Here is a 25,006-nt window from a genome sequence, read left to right as displayed (position 1 = left end):
CAGTCCACTAAGTCATAACCACGAAGCGACGCACCAAAGCGGATTAAACCGGAAAATATTCTGGAGATTGTTCGAAAAATGTTTAAAGTCCAGAATGAGCAGCAGAAATTACAGGACGAGCACCAGGAAACAAAGCGAGAGATACACCAGCAAACTGCGAGCAGCCAATGCCAGACTAACTTCCAAACCGAGCAATTTTTACGGGAGTCCAAAGTGTAATGTTTATATATTACATATATGTATAGCTTTATTCTAGTCAATAAAAAAGCCAATTTAAAAATTTTAAACTGTTGAAATTTCACAATTAAGACCATAATATTGTTATTTTATATTCATCAGCTGCTTTTGATGGATGATAGATGTTGGAAGGTTCCATTGATAATCGGGGTTTCACATCTGTCAAAAAATCCCACCGTTCTCCGGGATGTTCTTAATATGCAGAGCCTAATACAAATGTATGTATTTGTATGCTTATAGTCTTCGGAATCCCACCGTTTGCTTTAGAACGACATATCGATGGACAAAAAAAACCGGGACATATCGTTCAATTAAATATTATCGATAGTGCCAACGATGGTTGTGCAGCCCTAAGTCTTATATTTAGTATGCTTGAATTGTAATTCACATTTATCAAATACATAGATACTTTCGGTGTTATCAATATGCCTAAGGAACAGTTTCGTGCATCGGCTCTGAACAAAAAAATGTAAGTGTCTCCATCTTAAATTTGAACTAGTTAAAATCACCGTTTCCCCAGTTCACATGTACAGTTTGGAATCAGTGGGGCCGATGAGATTCAGCAGGAAGCGCTGGTAAGGATCACCTCAAAAAATCTCTATCAGGGACAACGACAACCGGTGCCTTCTGGCGTACTGGATCGTAGAATGGGCATCAGCACGAAAGATGCTGTATGTGAAACGTGCGGTCATGGTTTGAATGAGTGCATCGGGCACTTTGGCTATTTAGACTTAGCGCTCCCAGTCTTCCACATAGGCCACTTCCGTGCCACAATTAATATTCTACAGATGATATGCAAGTCGTGTGCTCAGGTGATGCTAAAGTTTGAGGACCGTCTTTCATTTGAAAAAAAGCTACATAATCCAAATTTCTCATATCTGGGAAAAAAGGCCTTGCATGCACAGATGTTGGCCAAGGCCAAGAAAGTCACAAAATGCCCACACTGCGGAACCGCCAACGGAGGCGTGAAGAAGGGTCCTGGGCTTCTGAAGATTCTGCATGATCCATACAAAGGGCGCAAGGTAGATGCTGTGTTTACAAGCAACATGGATGAAATGCTTCGCTCGACAGAGTTCAATCGCGACCTTAATCTTACACTCAGTAATTACAGCACGGCTGAGGAGCTCACTCCACTAATGGTGCTGGACCTTTTTGAACAGATCCCACAGAGTGATGTAGCCTTATTGGGAATGTGCTCTCGTGGTGCCCATCCAAAGCATCTAATTGTGACGCGTGTATTTGTGCCTCCTGCCTGCATTCGTCCATCGGTATTATCAGAAGTAAAGGCCGGCACAACAGAAGATGACTTGACTATGAAACAGAGCGAGATCTTACTAATTAATGATGTGATCCAGCGGCACATGGCTACCGGCGGAAAAATAGAACTTATATATGAAGACTGGGACTTTTTACAACTGCATGTGGCCCTTTACTTTCATCGCGCCATAGCTTGTGGTTTTGAATCTCCTAGATCCTTTTCTTTTTTAAATGGTATTTTAACCATACACCTACCATTCTCATCTCTTCTTGTTGTTTCCAAGAAATGCTTCTCGCAAACATCTTCTACATCATTCTTTTCACTTTCCAATTTCCAGAACCGCTCTGAGTTCCCAACTTCAATTGTTGTCGCCACAATAAATTTATCACCTTTTGATTTGGTGCAACCGGATATAATCCATCCGAATTCTGTATTTCGGCCAAGTAGTCCGTTTATTTTGACTACTCCGTCTTTTAAAATATGTGTACACATCTATCCCAATTATTACATCTACCCTACTTGGATTGTTAAAGTTAGGGTCTGCCAACACATAATCTTGCCACTTAGTTTTGTCAATATTGAATGGCTTTATAGGTAAAGCTTTCATCAGTCTCGGAAGAATAATTGCTTCAATATTTAGAGGACCTTTATCATAATCACGAGTTTTTACCGATAAAGTATGTTTGTACTTTGAAGTGCAAGAGTCTGTAGATGACACTCCACTTACCTCGGTGTTCGCTCTTTTTCGTACTAAGTTTAATGTTTGCGCAGCTTGCTCTGAAATTATGGTACATTGCGACCCACAATCAATTAGAGCTTTAAAGATTTGTATCCGAAGGCTGCTTCTGTGCTTGTACGAGACGCGTACGTGGATGATATTCCTACTGGTTGCGATAATGTCGACGATCTCATTGCACTCAAAGATGAATTAAATTTGCTATTGAGCCAAGCTCAGCTTAAACTTCGAAAATGGAGTTCAAACTGTTGGTCACTACTCAATTCGCTGCCAAAGGACATTTGTGAGTATCCGCTTGAAGCCCTAGAGAGAGATAGCCCCACTCAATATGTCAAGGTTCTTGGAATACGCTGGGACCCGGCTGTAGACGAGCTTTCCACAAGTGCTCTGACAAAACGGATTTTACTGTCTGAGCTTGCCAAGATCTACGATCCACTGGGCTTGCTTGCCCCCACAACTGTATTTCTAAAGGTTCTCTTTCAAGATAGTTGGCTGAGCTCGGTCGAATGGAACGAATCACTACCCGCGCAGCTATGCGCACGGTGGAAACAGATTGTAGCTGAAGTTCATTTACTGGAAAGCTGTCGCATACCTCGCTACCTATCCTCGCCACTTCAAGCAACGGAGCTGCATGGATTCGCCGATGCTTTGTCTCATGCATACGCCGCTGTCATCTACAGTCGCGTGAAATTCAATAATGACTATGTTGTAAGACTGATCGCCGCAAAAATCCCGTGTTGCACCCATCAAACCTATATCCAAATATCCAATATCCGAATTGAATGCAGCCCATCTTCTGTCGAAATTTATGTCTTTGGTTAAGCACTCTCTAATGATTCCTATTTCCAGTACTTCGTGTTAGTCAGACTACGAAATTGTACTACATTGGCTCTCATCACCACCACGAATTTGGAACAGTTATGTTTGTAATCGCACTGCTGAGATTCTGGAAGCTTGTTCACGTAGCTGCTGGTAGCACATTCGCATCGAGGACAATTCCGCGGACTATGCATCACGTGGACTTCTACCAAAGGATCTGGTAGAACATCAACTGTGGTGGAATGGATCACCCTTTCCAAATCAGGCCCCGAGCAGCTCTAACGCTCTCGGGCTATCTTACTTTCTCACTCGCGTCTAAGCTTGCTGCATAGGGCCCGGCAATTTGGCCCGTCAACCCTTGCATTTTTAGTCTTGAGCTTATCGTCGCAGCTATTAGATTAACATCCTCGCATCAATCGTTCGCCCAATTACCCCCAACCTCTTCACTTTCATTAAATTCAAAATTGCAACAGTTATTAAAAACGCTTAATAGCTTAACATTTTGTGACCCCGACGTGATTGTGCAACAAATAATCCATCAGTGCAATCACAAACTATAATAGCATTCAAAGCTCTAAACTAATTGCCATCTCAACCAGTGTCATCGACCTCATAAGTTATCCATACATATATACACCGGCCTCCCCTGCATATTCTGTAGTGCACGTAGCTGTTGGCTTGCGCATCTCTTTTCGGTCATCTTCCAGTAAGAAACGTTTCTTACACCGGCCGCCTTTGTATATACGGTTGGTACATAGCTCGGCTATTGTCGTCTATTGCTCATGTTACTCTTTGCGATCATCTTCCCGCTAGAGACGTTGCTCTCCCTGCTAACGCTGCCGCTACCATGGAAATTAATGCTGCTAACGAAATTCCAATGACCAGTGAGCAAAACAGGGTACCTTTTTTGAAGCTAAAGTCAACGGAATTATGCGAGAAAATGAAAAGGTTAGTTACCGCCTGGCAGAATGAGTCGTCGGACTGTAACTACTACATGCTCGTGGTAAAGCAAGAGAAAGTCGAGAAGTTGATCGGCAAATTTGAGATGTTTCACTGCGAGCTTGAGGAATTGGATCGAAGCGAAATTAACAGTGGATTGTGTGACATTTTTGAGTCACTTGCCAGCTAGCTAAAGGCGGCGATTATGAGGGAAATGGCTAAGAGTAGCGGCCGCATGCCGCTTCATTCTACCTTGCCACGTGCAGATCCTGCGATCTGCTCAGTGGTGCCCAAACCCTGGAGCGCGCGCATATGTGAATTGAACTTGTCTGAAAGCTCCCGAAGCATAACCACTGACCCAGGTTCCACAGCCTGGAGCGCCAAGATCGCATTGATGTGTGCCTGAAAGACCAATCGCCGATTATTGAATCTGTTTTCCAACAAATCTAATGCCACAGCATAATTGCCATCTGAGATTTCCAGCGACCGAACAGTCTCCAAAGCCGAATCCCGCAGACAGGAACGCAAATGCTGGAGCTTTTCTATGTTTGTTAAGTCCGGATGGCTGTCGATGACGGTGGCAAACATTGAATAAAAGTCCGTCCAGTTCGCATACCCGCCGCTAAACGTGGCGTGCAGAAACTTCTCCGAAAACTGGATCCAGCGAGCCAAGAGAAGTGGGTGGAACGATTCAACGACCCCGCATTCGCAAACTTAATTCCGTCGTGGGAATCTATGGCCTCGTTCTTGGAGCAGCGATGCAGATCATTGGAGACGATGGACTTTTCTATGGCAAGCTATGCGTTGAGCAATCAGGTGGGCAGAAGTAGAAAGCATAATAATTCTAGGTCCACATTGGTTACAACGAACCAAACCGTAGCACGCTGCGCGCTATGCAACGATGGTGCTCACGAGGTCCAGCACTGTCAGAAGTTTAAAGCGCTGTCACCCACAAATCGCCATAAAGAAGCCAAGCGGCTTTCGTTGTGTATAAATTGCCTCAGAACAGGGCATCGATTACTTCAGTGCACCTCGAGCAACTGTCGTACCTGCGGGGGTAGACACCATACCCTCCTTCATTTTGGTAGCCCTGAAGATACCGCAGTCCAAGGGAAATCAGCGCCGTATACTCCATCTCAGTCTGCGCTGTCTGAGTCTACGCCGTCTGAGCATACCACTGAGCCCTCTACTTCAGCGTCTACCTCGTCTGCTCTTATTGCCCAAGATGATTTTGTTCTACTTGCCACGGCCACGGTCTTAGTCAAAAATCGTTTCGGAGTTTTAGTTCCCTGCCGAGCGTTGCTGGATTCCGGCTCCCAGTTGCATCTAATAACTTCTCGTTTCGCGAATCAGCTTCAGCTTCGAAAAATGAAATCATCGACTCCAGTTTCGGGAATAGGCGACTCTAGCTTCGTCACGGATGGATTTTCGGTCAACGTTAGCCTGCACTCTCGCTCATCGGATTACTCAACTCTCATCACTGCCATTATAGCCTCTAGCATAACCGATCGACAGCCAAGCTTTGGAATTGACACTCAAAACTGGAACATTCCATCTAACATACCACTAGCTGATCCGGAGCTTTATAAGCCGCAGCGCGTCGATCTGCTAATTGGCGCAAGTCTGTTTTTCGAACTCCTGTGTGTTGGTCAGGTCAAGCTACTGCCAGGATTGCCTTCAATTCAGAAAACGCGCTTGGGATGGGTCGTGTCTGGAGGTTGTTCGCGTTTAAAAGGTTCCTCGTTGATGGTCTCTCGCGCTCGGGCCGTAGCTGCTGAGGATAATAATCCAGAGGATCGGCTTGAGGTGCTTCTTCGGAGGTTTTGGGAGGTAGAAAATTGCATCGAACCAATAATAAAGTCTACCAAAGAAGAGCTAGATTGTGAAGCACACTTTGTGCAGCATTTCCGTCGACTACATAAAGGCGATTATTGTGTTCGGCTGCCAGCAAAATATAATTTGGATCTCCTTGGAGAATCTTACAATCAAGCGCTTCGCAGATTCCTGACCCTTGAGAGAAAGTTAGATCGGCGCCCTGATGTTAAATCTCAGTATGCAGCATTTATAAAGGAGTACCTTGATTTAGGCCATATGTCTCAGGTTCCTACCCAGTCAATCAGCAACTGCCGATATTTTTTGCCTCACGATTGCGTCATGAAGGAAGATAGTTCTACGATCAAGCTTCGCGTCGTTTTTGATGGATCCGCTTCAACCTCATCTGGATATTCCCTGAACGACGTTTTAATGGCTGGTCCTGTAATCCAACCCAAACTGTTTCATATTCTTGCTCGATTTCGTTCATACGCCGTTGCGATTACGGGAGATATCTGTAAGATGTATCGTTGTGTAAGAGTCTCGACCGAGGATAGCAACTTGCAGTGTATTCTGTGGAGAAACTCCAGGGAAGAAGACTTGCGTGTGTATCAATTGGACCCCGATACTTATGGGACGAAGCCTGCCTTCTATTTATCTGTGCGAGCGATGCATCAGTTGGCAATGGACGAGCAGATGGCGTTTCCAGTTGGAGCTGAAATCCTTCGCCGTGACTTCTACGTGGATGACTTGATTTCTGGAGCCAGCTCTCAGGAAGAGGCTGTCCGAATTCGGGAGCAAACTGCTGGAATTTTGTCTAGAGTCAGTTCAGATTGAGGAAATGGTGTTCGAACTTGCCTGCTGTGCTGGATGGAGTTCCGGAAGAGGACAAGGAAACCTTTTTGAAGTTCGACGATGGCAGCCATGTAACTAAAACTTTAGGACTTGCTTGGGATCCGGTTTCTGATCAACTGTTATTTTCGTTCTCGGCCCTACAATCTTCTTCGAATTCCTGCAGGCGCTCTGTTTTGTCTACGATCCTCTCGGACTATCTGTTCCCGTAATTACTTAATCCAAAATCTTTCTCCAGCGTTTGTGCCAAGAGAAGTTGTCCTGGGATAAAAGCCTTCCTGTCGCACTGAACACCGAGTGGCAGGAAATATACACCAGTTTTGGTCAGATTCGTCGACTTGAATTTCCTCGGCTTGTACTCTTTCCTGACTCTACGCTGGAAATTCACGGATTTTGCGATGCCAGCATCGAGGCTTATAATGCATGCATTTATGTCGTGTCAAAGGGTCAGCATTCTAGCAGTCACTTACTTTGTACATCTGTTGCTTTGTGTTACTGTTGGTGTGATTCTGCCGTTGCGCTCTCTTGGATTCGGGACGAGCCGTCAAGATTTAATATATTTGTTGCAAATAGAGTAGCAACAATTCAGGAAATGTCGGCGCTAAGAATGCACTGATGGAATTAAAGCGCCTAGTCCTCAGCGATGACCATCAGAAGGCGCTGCTGGATTTTTGCTTGGTCGAGGCTATGGACTGGCATTTCATTCCTCCGCGCTCCCCTCATTTTGGTGGTCTATGGGAGGCTGCAGTGAAGACGGCCAAGTACCACTTTTACCGTGCGATAGGCAACTCGGTTCTTTGATTTGACGAGCTGCGGACGCTGTTGTGCCACATCACTGCAGTGATTAATTAAAGACCTTTAGTTTCAATTTCAGAGAGCCCTGCCGATCTAGATTTTCTAACTCCAGCACATTTCTTGAATGGTGGCCCTCCTGCTTCGTTCGCTGAGCCTGACGTCACGCAGCTAAACTTCGATCGCCTGGACGGCTGGCAGCGCGTTTCATACCTGCAGCAGCTCTTTTGGTCCCGGTGGAAGGAGGAGTACATCACGTCACTGCAGCAGCGCTCAAAGTGGCGCACTGCGAAGCCCAGTTTAGCAGTCGCAGATTTGGTTCTTGTCAAGGATGAGAATCTTGCTCCCATGAAGTGGCCAATGGCGAGAGTGGTCGAGATTTTGCCTGGACGAGGTGGCGTTTCCCGAGTTGCTGTGCTGAAGACGTCATCTGGAATCACCAAGCGCGCCGTCAACAAGCTGTGCCTGCTGCCCCTTAAAGATGCTGTTGAAAGTCAGGCTTCCAACGGGGGGAGTATGTCGGGTCAAGCAGCTTAAATATTGTAAATTATTGCAAGTGGTGCGGCCCAAAGGAAATGCATTTTGTTGTTGTCATTTCCAATGCCGACACTGTAAAGATCCTTTGCTACCGCATATGCACATGCAGCGGAATTCTTTCGTCTCTTTATATCGCAATCTCTCGTACTCGGCTTAACAGCGGCCCCGAGCAGCTCTAACGCTCTCGGGCTATCCTACTCTCTCGCTCGCCTCCAAGCTTGCTGCATAGGGCCCGTCAATTTGGCCCGTCAACCCTTGCATTTCCAGTCTTGAGCTAATCGTCGCAGCTATTAGATTAACATCCTCGCATCATCCGTTCGCCCCAATCATCCCCATATGTACATACGCGATAAGTTGGTTTACATATGCAAATAAATTGTGAATTATAAACAGCCTCTCGACTTTCATTAACTTCAAATTGCAACAGTTGTTAAAAACGCTTAATAGCTTAACAATTATTATAGCCAGCATCAAGAAAACAATTTCATTTTTTCTCGCCCTGTCTCTCTCTAACACACACGTAGCATAGGTGCCTTTGCTTAGAGTAAAACATTAGCGCCTAGATCTCAGAGACTATAAAAGCTAGAGCAATCAAATTTGGTATCCACACTCCTAACATATCGGACCGAGACGAGTTTGTTTCAAAATTTCGCCACAACACCTTCCGCCCCCGCAAAGGACGAAAATCTGGGGATATTCACAAATCTCAGAGACTATTAACGCTAGAGTAACCAAATTTGGTATCCGCACTCCTGTTAGATCTCACTATAAAACGTATATCTCAAAATTTCGCCCCACCTCTTCCGCCCCAACAAAGGACGAAAATCCGTAGCCAACAGGAACAGGATCATGAAGTAAACTACATTCATTTAACAAGGGACTGAAAATGCCGTTCGACCTCGGTAAACCGTATGGGTACGGATGACCAGAGTAGCTTTCCTCAGAATAGGTGGTTTGGAAAATTTGGGCAAAAAGATCGGCAAATGCCTGATCACTATTTGCCGAAGTATTACATAATGATTGCGAGGATGGGTGTGCAGACATTCTACGATTACTGTTAACGAAGCAGTAAAACTGTTTAGGGTCCTGAAAAAAACGTATCCTGCATCGAGATAGGTAGTTCTTATAGCATTGTGCATTAAGAACTGAAAAGTTTGACCGAGCTGTTACATAGCGAGAGTGAGAAGTAGGAAAACAAACAGTTCCTGGCAAGTTAAAATCCCCAAGAACTATCATATGATCTTTATCTGATAGCGAGGAAAAAACAGCGGTTCAAGCGGACAAGTGCTGCTCATAAAGATTTCCGAACAAGGAATATACGAGCAAGTAATGAATATAGTGAAAGCGGGAAAAATCAGTTTTACACACAGGTATTCCAGTGCGTGTTGAACCTGGACTGTGAAGTGTTCAGACGTGAAGTTAGAGTCCACTGCAATCAGAACTCCTCCTGCACGTCGAGACGAACGGTCCTTTCTAAAAGTTGTGTACCGACCTGCCAAAACCTCAGAACTAAGAATGTCCGGCTTTAACCAGGTTTCATTAAACACAATAACGTGGGAAGCAAATGCAACACTATCCCGGAAAAGAATGCTGAGCTTACTACGTAAGCCTCTAACATTCTGATAGGTTACTCAGAGAAGTTAGTTTTTTGGAAGGGTGGAAACAGGACGGGAAGATGAGGATGGCACATTGGGATGATTTGTAAGAGTTCTGGTGGGCCTTTTCTTCTTCTTAGCCTTCTTAGACTAAGTATCGGATATAAATTTAGTGTTGTGGTCGCAGCAGCAACTCACAACGTTTCCCCTCGTTTTTATAACATAACTTATAACGATTTCGGTCCCCGGTGTGAGATTACCATCTTAGCCTAATAGATTGCTTTCAATATACCTTTCACTCTTAGTAAATCGTAGAAAAATGCTTGGTATGATGTTAATGCACAATTTGATCAAGGGTGACGTAGATAGCCCTGACTTGTTGAGTCGCATAAACTTTACGATTTCTATTAGATCTTTCTTGTAATTAGTATTTTGTTGTATTTTGAATGCATATTAGCTGTTTTTTTAGTTCAGGTATAATTTTCCTCGAATATTAGTCTAATATATATATTTCTTGCATGCACGCGACCGGTCCGGTAACGTAACGACATTTGGCGTCGAATTTTATTTAGTTTTTGTTATTATTATTGTTATTACTTTATCGAATCTTATGAAGTCTAGTGTAAGTCTAGGGCAAAGCGGGAGCGCAATAAAAGCTCGCTCTTGGCAAATTAGCCCCGCTTTCCCACCTAACGTAAGCTAGGATTAGAAGAAATTTTCAGAATACTTTGTTGGAAGTAAAAAAAAAGAGATACGATTGAGAAATATATAAACAAATATATCAAAATCTAACATACATATGTGCAACATAAATTGCCAAATTGACCGCGTCGTGTGTACAAAAGAACACTGAAAACAGACTGCAAATCACCGCGTTGGTCGTGCAATACCCTGTCTGCAGCTACGTATACCGCCAAGGGAGAGCCAATTAGTGAGATCATCCAGCGACAGAAGAGGAGAGTTGAACACCTTGAATTCCAATTTAATAAGTTGTTTGTGTTATTTGTTATTTTTGAAAAAATTTAAAGACGCAAAGATTTAAAAAATCCCAATTATTGTCCTGTGCTAAAACAATTGCACCTCGCTTTCAATTCTTAGCACATACGTATGACATAGTAGAGCTAGACTTGCATGCTGTAGTTAGAGTTGAGCATATATATTAATACATGTATACATACACCTAACCATCTTGAACGCAACACATATTACTCATTTTTATACCCGATACTCAAAATGAGTATTGGGGTATATTAGATTTGTGGTAAAAGTGGATGTGTGTAACGTCCAGAAGGAATCGTTTCCGACCCATAAAGTATATATATTCTTGATCAGCATCAATAGCCGAGTCGATTGAGCCCTGTCTGTCTGTCCGTCTGTCCGTCCGTCCGTCCGTCCCCTTCAGCGCCTAGTGCTCAAAGACTATAAGAGCTAGAGCAACGATGTTTTGTATCCAGACTTCTGTGATATGTCACTGCTACAAAAATATTTCAAAACTTCGCCCCGCCCACTTCCGCCCCCACAAAGGACGAAAATCTGTGGCATCCACATTTTTAAAGATACGATAAAGCCAAAAACGCAGAATCGTAGAGGATGACTATATGTTCTAGAGTGTAAAATCTCAACCAGATCGTATAATTATTATAGCCAGAATCAAGAAAACAATTTCATTCTTTCTCGCTCTGTCTCTCTCTAACACACAGGTTTCAGGGTCGGCTTTGCCAATTGCAAAATATGAGTTCAAGGATCTCAGAACCTATAAGAGCCAGAGCAACCAAATTTGGTATCCACACTCCTGTGATATCGGACCTTGACCGTTTCGTGTCCAAATTTCGCCACACCCCCTTCCGCCCCCGCAAAGGACGAAAATCTGGGGCATCCACAAATCTCAGAGACTATTAAGGCTAGAGTAACCAAATTTGGTATCCGCACTTCTGTTAGATCTCACTATAAAACGTATATCTCAGAATTTCGCCCCACCCCCTTCCGCCCCCACAAAGGACGAAAATGTGTTGCATCCACAATATTGCACATTCGAGAAAACTAAAAACGCAAAATCATAGATAATGACTATATCTATCAGATTGCTGAATCTGGATCAGATCGGATCATTTTTGTAGCCAAAAGCAAGAAATCAATTTGCAGTGGCCACGCAGCGCCCGACGTCACGCTTAGACTGATTTTCTGTCTCTCTCGCACGCACTCTTTGTCGTGTGGTTCAATATTAGCGGCGTCTGCCGCAGGAGAGCCATACTGACTTAGTATCGGGTATAACTGTAGAGTTGCGGTGTACGCAGCAACTCACAACGTTCCCCCTCGTTTTAACTGCAATCGCTGTCACCCCTTCCCCTTTCTCGTTCTCGTTGTGTAAAATATATAGTTGGGTCAAAGTAAAGCACGCATACCAATACGCAGCTGCAGCGGTGAACTTTCGTTTCGCTCCTCACCGTTGCCAATCGCTGTTCTTTTCGTTTGGCGCGCTTGATCCAAGCCGAACACCAAGTGACGTGTTACCCTGTATTCGTCGGGTATATTCGTTCGGTGTCAGTAGGATCCAACTATTAATTGAGAAAAAAATCGTGTTTCGCCAATCAACACTAAATTTGGCCATCGATAGGTGCAAACCATTGCACGACCTCGTGCATTTTTTGACCTCGTTTGGGTACAACAACGAACCAGGTACGTAAGCGCTTGAGCTACTCGACGCGACACCCTACATTTGCCTGGTATATTGATTTTTGACCTCGTTTGGGTACAATTACCCATTATTTCATTGAGTGCCTCGGCATTGAATACGATTATTGGCAACGACCTTTCTCCTTCAGTTGCTTGTATTGAGAATCATTATGACCTCAAAAGCCCACAACAATATCGTCGTTTAAGAGCTAAACAAAATGCGCAGCTACCGTGTCAAAGGCATTCGTCTATTAGCGGACCGTTTAGAAGCTGGGGATATTCCGCTGGTATTGACAGAGCTCGAGTGCAGGCTTGAAACGCTAATGCGTAGCATTGAAACGGCACGCAAACCTCAGGAGGAAATCGAAGATATAGATACTGACGATGAATTTGGAGTCGAGTTGGATGAACTCTCAATTGTCACAAATGCAAAATTAATGTCTCTCATTTGCGCCTTGAAGACAGCTGATGAGACAAAAACCTGCAGTATCAGCTTATAGTGGCCCAACTGGTGCTAGACTTCCGAAGTTAGCACTGACGCAGTTCAGCGGAAACTTTTCGGACTTTAAAAACTTCATAGGTTTATTCGAGACTCTAGTTAACAGTGACGAAAGCATTCCAATTATCGAAAGTTCCACCATTTGCTTTCGTGTCTCTCCGGTGAAGCGTTGGGAAATGTTAGGGCGTTCCAAGTAACCGAGAGCAACTATGAGAAAGCCATGGCTAGCTTGAAACGGGTCTACGATAACGATTGTCTGATATTCAAAAATCACATTGATGCCCTACTTATTTAGTCTTCCCAAAATGACCCAGCAATAAGCATCGTCGTCAAGGAATAGATACCACTTCATCCATATTTGGTTCATTGTTGTCGATAGGCGATGATAAAAAGATCTCGAATGCAATGATTATTCATCTCGTCTTGAGCAAATGGGAAGAACAGCTCTATTATGAGAAGCTGCCACTTTGGGCTGACTGCGAAAATTTGCTTAATCGCAGACATCAGCATCTTTCGGCCAAAAATTCGTACAAACCAAAGAATGAGCAGTAAGCTGTGCCAAGCAAGACGCATAATTGGAGCTCATTCGCGTGTTCTACTGCGAATACCAAAAACCAACAATGCAGCTACTGTAATGCGAAAGACCTTTTGCTGACAGAGTGCAGTCCATTTGGTCGGCTGGCAGCAATACAAAGGTTCGAATTCGCAAAAACTGCATCCCTATGCATCAATTGTCTGCAACAAAGGCACTCTGTAGTGCGATGCAAAGCTAAGAAGTGTGTGGCTGCTCACACCATACCTTATTGAATAGGTACACAGTGGCGAATAAAAGTCTGGCGTTACCTTCACCCCCCGAGAATTCTTCTCCTCCTCCCAATCAGAATCAACCTTCCACTTCGCATGCTCTCCTTGCGACAGCTATGGATAGAGTTATTCTGGCTAGTTCGATCGTAAGCGTCCGAACAAATAATGGTGAATATGTTTTGGCCAGAGCTCTGCTTGACTCGGGGTCGCAAACTAATTTTATAACTGAGGACTTTGCACAGCGCTTACAGATCCGTAGGGAGGAGTCGTGTATCAACTTGCTTGGTACTGGTGAATCTAATTCACAAGTCAAGAAAAAGATACACACGGTGGTGAAGTCGCGAATTACTGGTAGTGAGTTTTCGGTCGATTTCTGGATTTTAAAGTCCATTTCGGGGTATCACCCTGATCAAACACTTAACGTGAGAGAATGGAAAATCCCGAAGAACTTACCACTTGCAGACCCATATTTCTTCAAGCCACAGAAATATCTTTTATTTGTTGGGAAAATTAGAAAAGGTCCTTATTCTCCTCGACACTTAAAAAGGACACACTAAAAATGTACACTTAAGGAACTAATATTTACATCACAATCCAAAGAAAATGGTGAATTTGAGTTTTCACCAAATCTTCATTCAATTTTGCATAAATTTCAAAATGAAATAATAGCAATATTCTTTAAAGGAGATCAAGGAAAAAAATGTAATTGAAATAACTAAAATCAGGGACCGTAATCATTATAAGTTATATAATAAAAATTACTTGGACATATTTCAATTTTTTACGATTTTCTTCACAGATAATCATTATTTTTGAGTAATTTGATAAAACTTAGACCTAATCATATACATATAACATAACATATTAAAAATTAATATTTTAGACTAGTGCAATAGCACAGCCTTGCACAAGCAGCTCAAGCGCGACAACTTCGTTCGGTACATCGCAAAACTCAAACACCTGCTCGCTATTGAACGAGTTTTTGCAAACTATTAAGGTAGCTTCAGAAGACGAAACTGAGTATGGAGAGCGAGCAGACCTCATCAAGAAAGGATATGCCGAAATTGACGACTATACCCCAAAGCCAATTTGCTTGACTTCCAATATTATGGAGTATTGGGAGGAGCATCGATACCGTTTCCCTAACTTATACCAGCTGGCCAAAGTGGTGCACTCAGTTCCTGCGACTCAAGTTAGTGTTGAGAGATCATTTTCGGCACTCAAAATGATGCTCACTGATCAGAGATGCAACCTCGCGGACGAAACATTGTCGAAATTACTTTTTGTAAAATTAAATAATACTTATTAATTAAACGTATTTCCGACAACAAAACCAAAAATAAAAAAAAAATTTTAATGTATTTTCAAAAAGAAAATTTTAGCGCAGGGTGTAGCTTTGTTGGCCTTTGACAAGGATATGCAATAATATTGGCGAACGTTCTAACACACAAGCCGTAAATTCCGGTTGAGTTTTATTTTAAGCAAAAAAAAATAAAAATCATATATAAACATTATTCTTGATCAAACAAAATAAAACTCAACTATTGACTTTGTTGACGGCTTGCAGCCTAAAAACTTAAAATCAAGACTTTATAAAAAATTTAAAGAAGTTGGTTCTCCTACTTCTCACTCTCGCTATGTAACAGCTCGGTCAAACTTTTCAGTTCTTAATGCACAATGCTATAAGAACTACCTATCTCGATGCAGGATACGTTTTTCTCAGGACCCTAAACGTCCGCACACCCATCCTCGCTATCATTTTGTAATACGTCGGCAAATATTGATCAGGCAATTGCCGATCTTTTTGCCCAATTTTTCCAAACCACCTATTCTGAGGAAAGCTACTCTGGTCATCCGTACCCATACGGTTTACCGAGGTCGAACGGCATTTTCAGTCCCTTGTTAAATTAATGTTCTTTACTTCATGATTTTCGACTAGTTAAGCCGGTGTTTTCACCGGGTCCAGACGGGGTTCCAGGTTGTGTACTCAGGTACTGCGCCGAGGCTCTGTGTGGACCCTTGCTTAAACTATTCACCCTGTCCATCGATTCTTGTTGCTTCCCCCCGATCTGGAAGGAATCGTTTATAATTCCTCTCCATAAAAAAGGTAGCAAGTCTGACGAAAAAAAATCATAGAGGTATATCAAAGTAATCTGCTATTCCCAAAATGTTTGAGAAGGTTTTAACTCCGCACTTGCAACATCACTGCAAAATCATAGATAATGACTATATCTATCAGATTGCTGAATCTGGATCAGATCGGATCATTTTTGTAGCCAAAAGCAAGAAATCAATTTGCAGTGGCCACGCAGCGCCCGACGTCACGCTTAGACTGATTTTCTGTCTCTCTCGCACGCACTCTTTGTCGTGTGGTTCAATATTAGCGGCGTCTGCCGCAGGAGAGCCATACTGACTTAGTATCGGGTATAACTGTAGAGTTGCGGTGTACGCAGCAACTCACAACGTTCCCCCTCGTTTTAACTGCAATCGCTGTCACCCCTTCCCCTTTCTCGTTCTCGTTGTGTAAAATATATAGTTGGGTCAAAGTAAAGCACGCATACCAATACGCAGCTGCAGCGGTGAACTTTCGTTTCGCTCCTCACCGTTGCCAATCGCTGTTCTTTTCGTTTGGCGCGCTTGATCCAAGCCGAACACCAAGTGACGTGTTACCCTGTATTCGTCGGGTATATTCGTTCGGTGTCAGTAGGATCCAACTATTAATTGAGAAAAAAATCGTGTTTCGCCAATCAACACTAAATTTGGCCATCGATAGGTGCAAACCATTGCACGACCTCGTGCATTTTTTGACCTCGTTTGGGTACAACAACGAACCAGGTACGTAAGCGCTTGAGCTACTCGACGCGACACCCTACATTTGCCTGGTATATTGATTTTTGACCTCGTTTGGGTACAATTACCCATTATTTCATTGAGTGCCTCGGCATTGAATACGATTATTGGCAACGACCTTTCTCCTTCAGTTGCTTGTATTGAGAATCATTATGACCTCAAAAGCCCACAACAATATCGTCGTTTAAGAGCTAAACAAAATGCGCAGCTACCGTGTCAAAGGCATTCGTCTATTAGCGGACCGTTTAGAAGCTGGGGATATTCCGCTGGTATTGACAGAGCTCGAGTGCAGGCTTGAAACGCTAATGCGTAGCATTGAAACGGCACGCAAACCTCAGGAGGAAATCGAAGATATAGATACTGACGATGAATTTGGAGTCGAGTTGGATGAACTCTCAATTGTCACAAATGCAAAATTAATGTCTCTCATTTGCGCCTTGAAGACAGCTGATGAGACAAAAACCTGCAGTATCAGCTTATGGTGGCCCAACTGGTGCTAGACTTCCGAAGTTAGCACTGACGCAGTTCAGCGGAAACTTTTCGGACTTTAAAAACTTCATAGGTTTATTCGAGACTCTAGTTAACAGTGACGAAAGCATTCCAATTATCGAAATTTCCAACATTTGCTTTCGTGTCTCTCCGGTGAAGCGTTGGGAAATGTTAGGGCGTTCCAAGTAACCGAGAGCAACTATGAGAAAGCCATGGCTAGCTTGAAACGGGTCTACGATAACGATTGTCTGATATTCAAAAATCACATTGATGCCCTACTTATTTAGTCTTCCCAAAATGACCCAGCAATAAGCATCGTCGTCAAGGAATAGATACCACTTCATCCATATTTGGTTCATTGTTGTCGATAGGCGATGATAAAAAGATCTCGAATGCAATGATTATTCATCTCGTCTTGAATAAATGGGAAGAACAGCTCTATTATGAGAAGCTGCCACTTTGGGCTGACTGCGAAAATTTGCTTAATCGCAGACATCAGCATCTTTCGGCCAAAAATTCGTACAAACCAAAGAATGAGCAGTAAGCTGTGCCAAGCAAGACGCATAATTGGAGCTCATTCGCGTGTTCTACTGCGAATACCAAAAACCAACAATGCAGCTACTGTAATGCGAAAGACCTTTTGCTGACAGAGTGCAGTCCATTTGGTCGGCTGGCAGCAATACAAAGGTTCGAATTCGCAAAAACTGCATCCCTATGCATCAATTGTCTGCAACAAGGGCACTCTGTAGTGCGATGCAAAGCTAAGAAGTGTGTGGCTGCTCACACCATACCTTATTGAATAGGTACACAGTGGCGAATAAAAGTCTGGCGTTACCTTCACCCCCCGAGAATTCTTCTCCTCCTCCCAATCAGAATCAACCTTCCACTTCGCATGCTCTCCTTGCGACAGCTATGGATAGAGTTATTCTGGCTAGTTCGATCGTAAGCGTCCGAACAAATAATGGTGAATATGTTTTGGCCAGAGCTCTGCTTGACTCGGGGTCGCAAACTAATTTTATAACTGAGGACTTTGCACAGCGCTTACAGATCCGTAGGGAGGAGTCGTGTATCAACTTGCTTGGTACTGGTGAATCTAATTCACAAGTCAAGAAAAAGATACACACGGTGGTGAAGTCGCGAATTACTGGTAGTGAGTTTTCGGTCGATTTCTGGATTTTAAAGTCCATTTCGGGGTATCACCCTGATCAAACACTTAACGTGAGAGAATGGAAAATCCCGAAGAACTTACCACTTGCAGACCCATATTTCTTCAAGCCACAGAAATATCTTTTATTTGTTGGGAAAATTAGAAAAGGTCCTTATTCTCCTCGACACTTAAAAAGGACACACTAAAAATGTACACTTAAGGAACTAATATTTACATCACAATCCAAAGAAAATGGTGAATTTGAGTTTTCACCAAATCTTCATTCAATTTTGCATAAATTTCAAAATTAAATAATAGCAATATTCTTTAAAGGAGATCAAGGAAAAAAATGTAATTGAAATAACTAAAATCAGGGACCGTAATCATTATAAGTTATATAATAAAAATTACTTGGACATATTTCAATTTTTTACGATTTTCTTCACAGATAATCATTATTTTTGAGTAATTTGATAAAACTTAGACCTAATCATATACATATAACATAACATATTAAAAATTAATATTTTAGACTAGTGCAATAGCACAGCCTTGCACAAGCAGCTCAAGCGCGACAACTTCGTTCGGTACATCGCAAAACTCAAACACCTGCTCGCTATTGAACGAGTTTTTGCAAACTATTAAGGTAGCTTCAGAAGACGAAACTGAGTATGGAGAGCGAGCAGACCTCATCAAGAAAGGATATGCCGAAATTGACGACTATACCCCAAAGCCAATTTGCTTGACTTCCAATATTATGGAGTATTGGGAGGAGCATCGATACCGTTTCCCTAACTTATACCAGCTGGCCAAAGTGGTGCACTCAGTTCCTGCGACTCAAGTTAGTGTTGAGAGATCATTTTCGGCACTCAAAATGATGCTCACTGATCAGAGATGCAACCTCGCGGACGAAACATTGTCGAAATTACTTTTTGTAAAATTAAATAATACTTATTAATTAAACGTATTTCCGACAACAAAACCAAAAATAAAAAAAAAATTTTAATGTATTTTCAAAAAGAAAATTTTAGCGCAGGGTGTAGCTTTGTTGGCCTTTGACAAGGATATGCAATAATATTGGCGAACGTTCTAACACACAAGCCGTAAATTCCGGTTGAGTTTTATTTTAAGCAAAAAAAATAAAAATCATATATAAACATTATTCTTGATCAAACAAAATAAAACTCAACTATTGACTTTGTTGACGGCTTGCAGCCTAAAAACTTAAAATCAAGACTTTATAAAAAATTTAAAGAAGTTGGTTCTCCTACTTCTCACTCTCGCTATGTAACAGCTCGGTCAAACTTTTCAGTTCTTAATGCACAATGCTATAAGAACTACCTATCTCGATGCAGGATACGTTTTTCTCAGGACCCTAAACGTCCGCACACCCATCCTCGCTATCATTTTGTAATACGTCGGCAAATATTGATCAGGCAATTGCCGATCTTTTTGCCCAATTTTTCCAAACCACCTATTCTGAGGAAAGCTACTCTGGTCATCCGTACCCATACGGTTTACCGAGGTCGAACGGCATTTTCAGTCCCTTGTTAAATTAATGTTCTTTACTTCATGATTTTCGACTAGTTAAGCCGGTGTTTTCACCGGGTCCAGACGGGGTTCCAGGTTGTGTACTCAGGTACTGCGCCGAGGCTCTGTGTGGACCCTTGCTTAAACTATTCACCCTGTCCATTGATTCTTGTTGCTTCCCCCGATCTGGAAGGAATCGTTTATAATTCCTCTCCATAAAAAAGGTAGCAAGTCTGACGAAAAAAAATCATAGAGGTATATCAAAGTAATCTGCTATTCCCAAAATGTTTGAGAAGGTTTTAACTCCGCACTTCCAACATCTCTGCAAGTCACTTATATCTCCAGCTCAGCATGGATTTCTAAGGCGGCGATCAACCACCACGAACTTGTTAGAGTTTACCTCTTTCATTATTAAAGGCTTTCAAGGTAACTTACAGACGGATGTTATTTACACCGACTTTAGTAAAGCATTCGACTCTGTAAACCATTCCCTTTTAGCGCATAAACTTGACCTTATAGGGTTTCCGCCCAACCTCCTGAGATGGATTTCTAGCTATCTTTGCCTCTGGTCTCAAAGAGTCCTCTTTAAAAACTCCTCTCTTCACCAGTAAAGGTTTCTTCGGGAGTACCACAGGGCAGCCATCTAGGCACCTTACTCTCCACACTCTTTATTAATGACTTGCCTTCGGTACTTCGGTACATACTCTCGAGTACTTATGTATGCGGATGATGTTAAACTGTGTGTCCAGTATAAGGACATTTCATTTCATTCTCGCTTGCAATCCGATCTCAATAACTTTCAGTCATGGTGTTGTGCAAACTTGTTACACCTTAATGCCTCGAAATGCCAAGTTATGACATTTCATCGTTCTAGCCCTTTGTTGGCTCCTTATACCCTATTTGGTGGTTCTCTTGAGAGAATTACCCTAGTGGATGATCTGGGTGTTATGTTAGACCGCAAGTTAAAGTTTTCCGAACATATTTCTACCATGGTAACTCTTTACTCTTTGCTCTGCAGGGCCTTAACTGGGATGTAGGTGTGAGACTCCCATCTTACTCTAGTAGACTGCTATTAGTAAGCCTCCATCCTTCGTTAACCGTAGAAAAATGCTTGGTGTGATTTTTATGCACAACTTCATCAGGGGTGACATAGACAGCCCTGATCTGTTGAGCCGCGTAAACTTCACGATTCCTATTAGACTTACTAGAAATTTTATACCGCTGTTCCTTCCACGTTGTAGATCGAATTATTCCTTGCATGAACCGTTTAGGGTCTTATGCTCGGATTATAATTCCCTCTACCATATTATATCCACCACTAATTTCTTCCTCTTATTAAATTAATAATCCCTACACACCTTTCTAGTAATTAGTAATTTGTAGTGGTATTTGTATTTTGTATTTTGAATTCATGCCTAGTTCTCTTAGTAATTTTAGTGCTAATTTTCCTCCAATATTAGTCTAATAGCTATATTTCCTGCATGCTCGCGTAACAGCCTTTCTACTGGTTTCAGACGGGCCACTTGACGGTGCAGTAATTGCATCGCCTCTTGCAAAATGCAGTCATTGCATGTCAACGTACAAATATAGCAGACTGGTAAATCTGAATCAGATCGGTTTATTATTTTAGTCAGAAGGAACAAATCAATTTGAAGCGTGTAAGCTTATCCACGTAGCGTGGTCACGCGCACATGTTCTATCTCTCTCTCACACACCTTTCGTGGTAGAATGTGTGCGCTCTCTGGCAAAATTCGGCCATTCTGACTAAGTAACTAAGTAACTACGGCCGCGACTCACAACGTTCCCCTTTGATTTTTTAGAGGTAGTGCCTCTCTTTTTCACATAACTTAAGTACTTGTGTCAATAAATAAATTCCTAATAAAATTACATACTACATTTTTTTATGTTATTTTCATATAATTAAAAAGAAATATTTTTGCAAATCGAAACACGATCTTTCCTACCCATTGCTAAGATTGGTAACACAAATATAAATTAATTACTAATTTAAAAAAGTCTGAATTATATTGAATAAGTTGATTTGTTCCTTTTGTCTATAAATATGATCCGATCTGATCCAGATTCGGCAATCTGGTAGATATGGTTTATTTATGATTGTGCGTTTTTAGTTTTCTCGCATCTTCAATATTGTGAATGCCACAGATTTTCGTCCTTTGTGGGCGCGGAAGGGGGTGGGGCGAAATTCTGAAATATACGTGTAATAGTGAGATCTAACATCTAGAGATCTAGAGCGTGAATACCAAATTTGGTTGCTCTAGCCTTAATAGTCTCTGAGATCTGGGGATGTCACAGATTTTCTTCCTTTGCGGGGCGGAAGAGGGTGTGGCGAAATGTTGAAATAAACTTGTCATGGTTCGATATCACAGGAGTGTGTATACCAAATTTGGTTGATCTAGCTTTTATAGTCTCTGAGATCTAGGAACTCACTTTTTGCAATAGGCAAAGCCGACATGAAACCTGTGTGTCAGAGAGATGCAAAGAGAAAAAGAATGAAATTGTTTTTCTTGATTCTGTCTATAATAATGATACGATCTGGTTCAGATTCTGCAGTCTACAAGATATAGTGACTCTCTACGATTCTGCGCTTTTGGTTTCTCGTATCTTTAAAATTGTGGATGCCACAGATTTTCGTCCTTTGTGGGCGGAGTTTTGAAATATTCTTGTAACAGTGACATATCACAGAAGTCTGGATAAAAAATGTCGTTGCTCTAGATCTTATAGTCTCTGAGCACTAGGCGCTCATAGGGATATAATATCGTAATGGATCGAAGCTGGACGACAGCATCGGAGGAGGACCCAACCCAGCTAAAAATGTACAGCGACAGCCAGACTGCGATCTAATCACTAAATGCGATCTCTTCGAACTCGCCACCGTGACAGACTGCTGCAAATCTCTTCACGAGATGGTCAGCAATTTGCTGTTAGCCTGATATGGGTCCCGGCCCACCGGGAAATTGAGGGCAACTGTATAGCGGACGAGCTGGCCAGATCTGGTACTACAAAAGAGCAGTACAAGCAACTAACAGACGATATGTGGCAAAAAGTACCACGTTGTCGCATAACATGGCGACCATAGATAAGAAGCGCACCTCTGAGCTCTGCAAACTAGACAGGAAAAGGTGCAGCGTAGTTATACGTTCCCTTACAGGACATTGGCTAATAGGCACCCACGCTAACAGGCTGGGCGAGGAAGACACAGTGGAAACACCTTTTCTGCTCCTGCCAGCTCTCAGCAAAAGAAGGCTACAACTCTTGGCTCGGCCTTTCTAAACGACATTTCGGAGATGTCCAAACTATGTCCCAGGAAGATCGCGAACTTTGTGAGAGCATCTGGATGGGATAATTGCGGACAGGAAGTCTCACAACGCAGGAAGGGCTTTCCTAAGCGGTAACCTAAGCTCACAACGGTCAAAACCGGCCTAAGTGTGACAGGCTCCGAGCGAGCCCGGCAGCCGCCTCAACCTAACCTAACCTAAGCTTGAGTCGTGCATCCATGTACTCTCTGACCCAAACGCTTAGTTTTCTTGAATTTCTTTGCATTTCAATAATGTGGAATCAGTTTTTTTTTTTCCATAATTTTTGAGGATATTGTAGGCTTGGTGGGCTATATCGCTCACTTCGGCATTCGCTAAAAAAGCATACCAGCTCGATTACCAGTCATCTTTTTTAATAGGTATACAATATTAAGAGTACATATAATGTTCCATTCCATAATACCGCCGGCCTTTCATTTTTAGTCAAATTTTGAGTTTCCTCCTCTGAACCGATGATTTGTTGTATCACTCGTTTAATTTGGAAGACAAGAAATATCTGCAGGAGAGTTTTGAAAGTGGTGAGGTGCGGCAATAGCTGTACTTCAATAAATATTCCGGCAGGCTCCGTTTTTTATTACTTTTGCGGATTACGTTTTCATCCAATACGTTTAGTTTTTTTTAACCGGCTCCCGGTTTAACATATTTTTGTCATCGTTTTTGACAAAAAAAAAAAACAGCTGACAGGCTGCTTTGCCTGCTTTTATTTTCTCAATTGCTTGTTTTGAACCAAAACGACGGCAGAAAGTGGGCGATTTCAGAAAATCAAAATATCTTAGATGCAACACCTGTATATTTAACATGTCTGACGAGCTGTGAGTAACAGCATGCATTTTGAAAATTTAACTTTTAATGGTCAAAAAAGCCGTCAGCCTTCGGGTGCTACAGGGGGATAAACGGATGGCGGGTTGGCTCGTTCAACTGTAAGCTCGGAATGAGGCGCAGCAACTCAGGTTAGGAATACCCGGTGCGGCTTGCGTCCCACACCCTAGGATACACAGGGTTGCGAGCGAACCGTCACCGCCGTAACTGTACACTTCGGTGAAAATGCGACTATACTCTCCCCGTGAGGGCGACTGGGAACAGGTCCTGGCACGGTCATGTCTCTGCCGGGATGCTGGCGAATGGTAGTCGGGCGGAGAGAAGAAAACTCTCAGTGAAATTACCCCAATCCAAGGTGACACTGGTATATGCCGAGGGATACATGGCCGGGGGTGCTCAGTCGATAATATGCGGACTCTGGATAGCTGCCGACATCCAGATTAAATCAGGCTTCCCGGGGCAAGCGGGATATGCCTCGGGTGACCAACCCCTTCCCGCCTACTCGTGGGAACAAAATGTCAACTACCAAAAATATCAAAGCAAAAAACACCGCAAAGGAGCTCGGTACTGCTTTTAAAGTACCGGAGGGACAAGACCATCCCTCTACATCAACGCCTAGGAAACCAGGTCCAACGAAGACGGGGAAAGAGACTCAGTCGGTCCACCGTCTTCAAGAAGCAGCCGCAGCGGGGGGGGGGGGGCCGAAAAGCCAATCGGGTCCTTCCAAGTTGGGTGACTCCAAGGGCGAATTGGGTACCGGGGCGGCTGCTAAGCAGAGCGAAATCGCGATTGGTAAGCGCTCCGGGACCGAAGAACCCAAGGAAGCCCCGACAGGTAGCGTCTCTGCTCCACGGGGAGGAAAGCCGTCGTACCAGGACAGGAGACGAGAGGCTTTCATCCTGGCCAATTAGGACCCTAACTACATGACACATTTCCAGCCAGCCAAAGCCGGAAAGGGCGCAGCCAAGGCCCCCAACAAGCGGCAACGCTCAGCGGAGGATCCCGCTAGTCAGCCAGGCCAAGCTAAGCGGGTGAAGACCCACTTCACGAGCCGATCGTTTGCTGAGGTGGCGAGGGGCAACACCCTAATCGGTGTCCTGGACAAGTGGCACCTGGTGGAGAACGAGCTCCAGGACCGTTCCTACAGGAACTGGAGGAGAACGGCGGACTACCGCCAAAGTTTAAGGACGTAGGGTGGCATCAAGGCAAGGTGAAAGCCATCGCCTGCCAGACGCTCGCTCTGCGGCCCTGCTCTCAAAGAGGTCTATCCAGGGGCGAACTGG

General features: G+C 43.2%; 1 protein-coding gene and 1 long non-coding RNA gene across 6 annotated transcripts; one reads left to right on the top strand and one right to left on the bottom strand.

Annotated features, from left to right (window-relative positions):
* Window positions 1-541: 541 nt before the first annotated feature.
* On the top strand, window positions 542-14,907 carry LOC117186299 (DNA-directed RNA polymerase III subunit RPC1-like). Of its 5 annotated transcripts, none has more exons than XM_033386883.1 (3): window positions 542-706; window positions 758-812; window positions 14,437-14,907. In XM_033386883.1, exons 1-3 carry the CDS (start codon window positions 663-665, stop codon window positions 14,860-14,862), a joined length of 525 nt encoding a protein of 174 aa, XP_033242774.1. In that variant the 5' UTR covers window positions 542-662; the 3' UTR covers window positions 14,863-14,907. The 5 variants fall into 5 exon arrangements, with proteins under 5 accessions (XP_033242774.1, XP_033242775.1, XP_033242776.1 ...); XM_033386884.1 differs by lacking the exon at window positions 14,437-14,907 and adding an exon at window positions 1,833-2,409 and having other exon boundaries at window positions 545-706; XM_033386885.1 differs by lacking the exon at window positions 14,437-14,907 and adding an exon at window positions 3,081-4,346 and having other exon boundaries at window positions 547-706.
* An 8,333-nt stretch (window positions 14,908-23,240) lies between these two features.
* LOC117186683 lies at window positions 23,241-23,882 on the bottom strand. Its single transcript, XR_004471631.1, has 2 exons — window positions 23,483-23,882; window positions 23,241-23,400 (listed from the first exon to the last, which is right to left on the bottom strand). It is a non-coding gene; the product is annotated as an uncharacterized LOC117186683 (long non-coding RNA).
* Between the last annotated feature and the right edge of the window lie 1,124 nt (window positions 23,883-25,006).

Source organism: Drosophila miranda, chromosome XR, assembly GCF_003369915.1.
Source record: "Drosophila miranda strain MSH22 chromosome XR, D.miranda_PacBio2.1, whole genome shotgun sequence".
Taxonomy (NCBI): Eukaryota; Metazoa; Arthropoda; class Insecta; order Diptera; family Drosophilidae; genus Drosophila; species Drosophila miranda.
This window is presented reverse-complemented; position numbering and strand designations above follow the sequence as displayed.

What these genes read in the sequence shown, in the direction of transcription:
- LOC117186299 (XM_033386881.1), top strand. Translation starts at nt 663, where the DNA reads ATGCCTAAGGAACAGTTTCGTGCATCGGCTCTGAACAAAAAAAT. An exon ending in TCGGCTCTGAACAAAAAAAT is followed by an intron (nt 707 to 757) that starts GTAAGTGTCTCC and finishes CCGTTTCCCCAG; the next exon opens with TTCACATGTACAGTTTGGAA.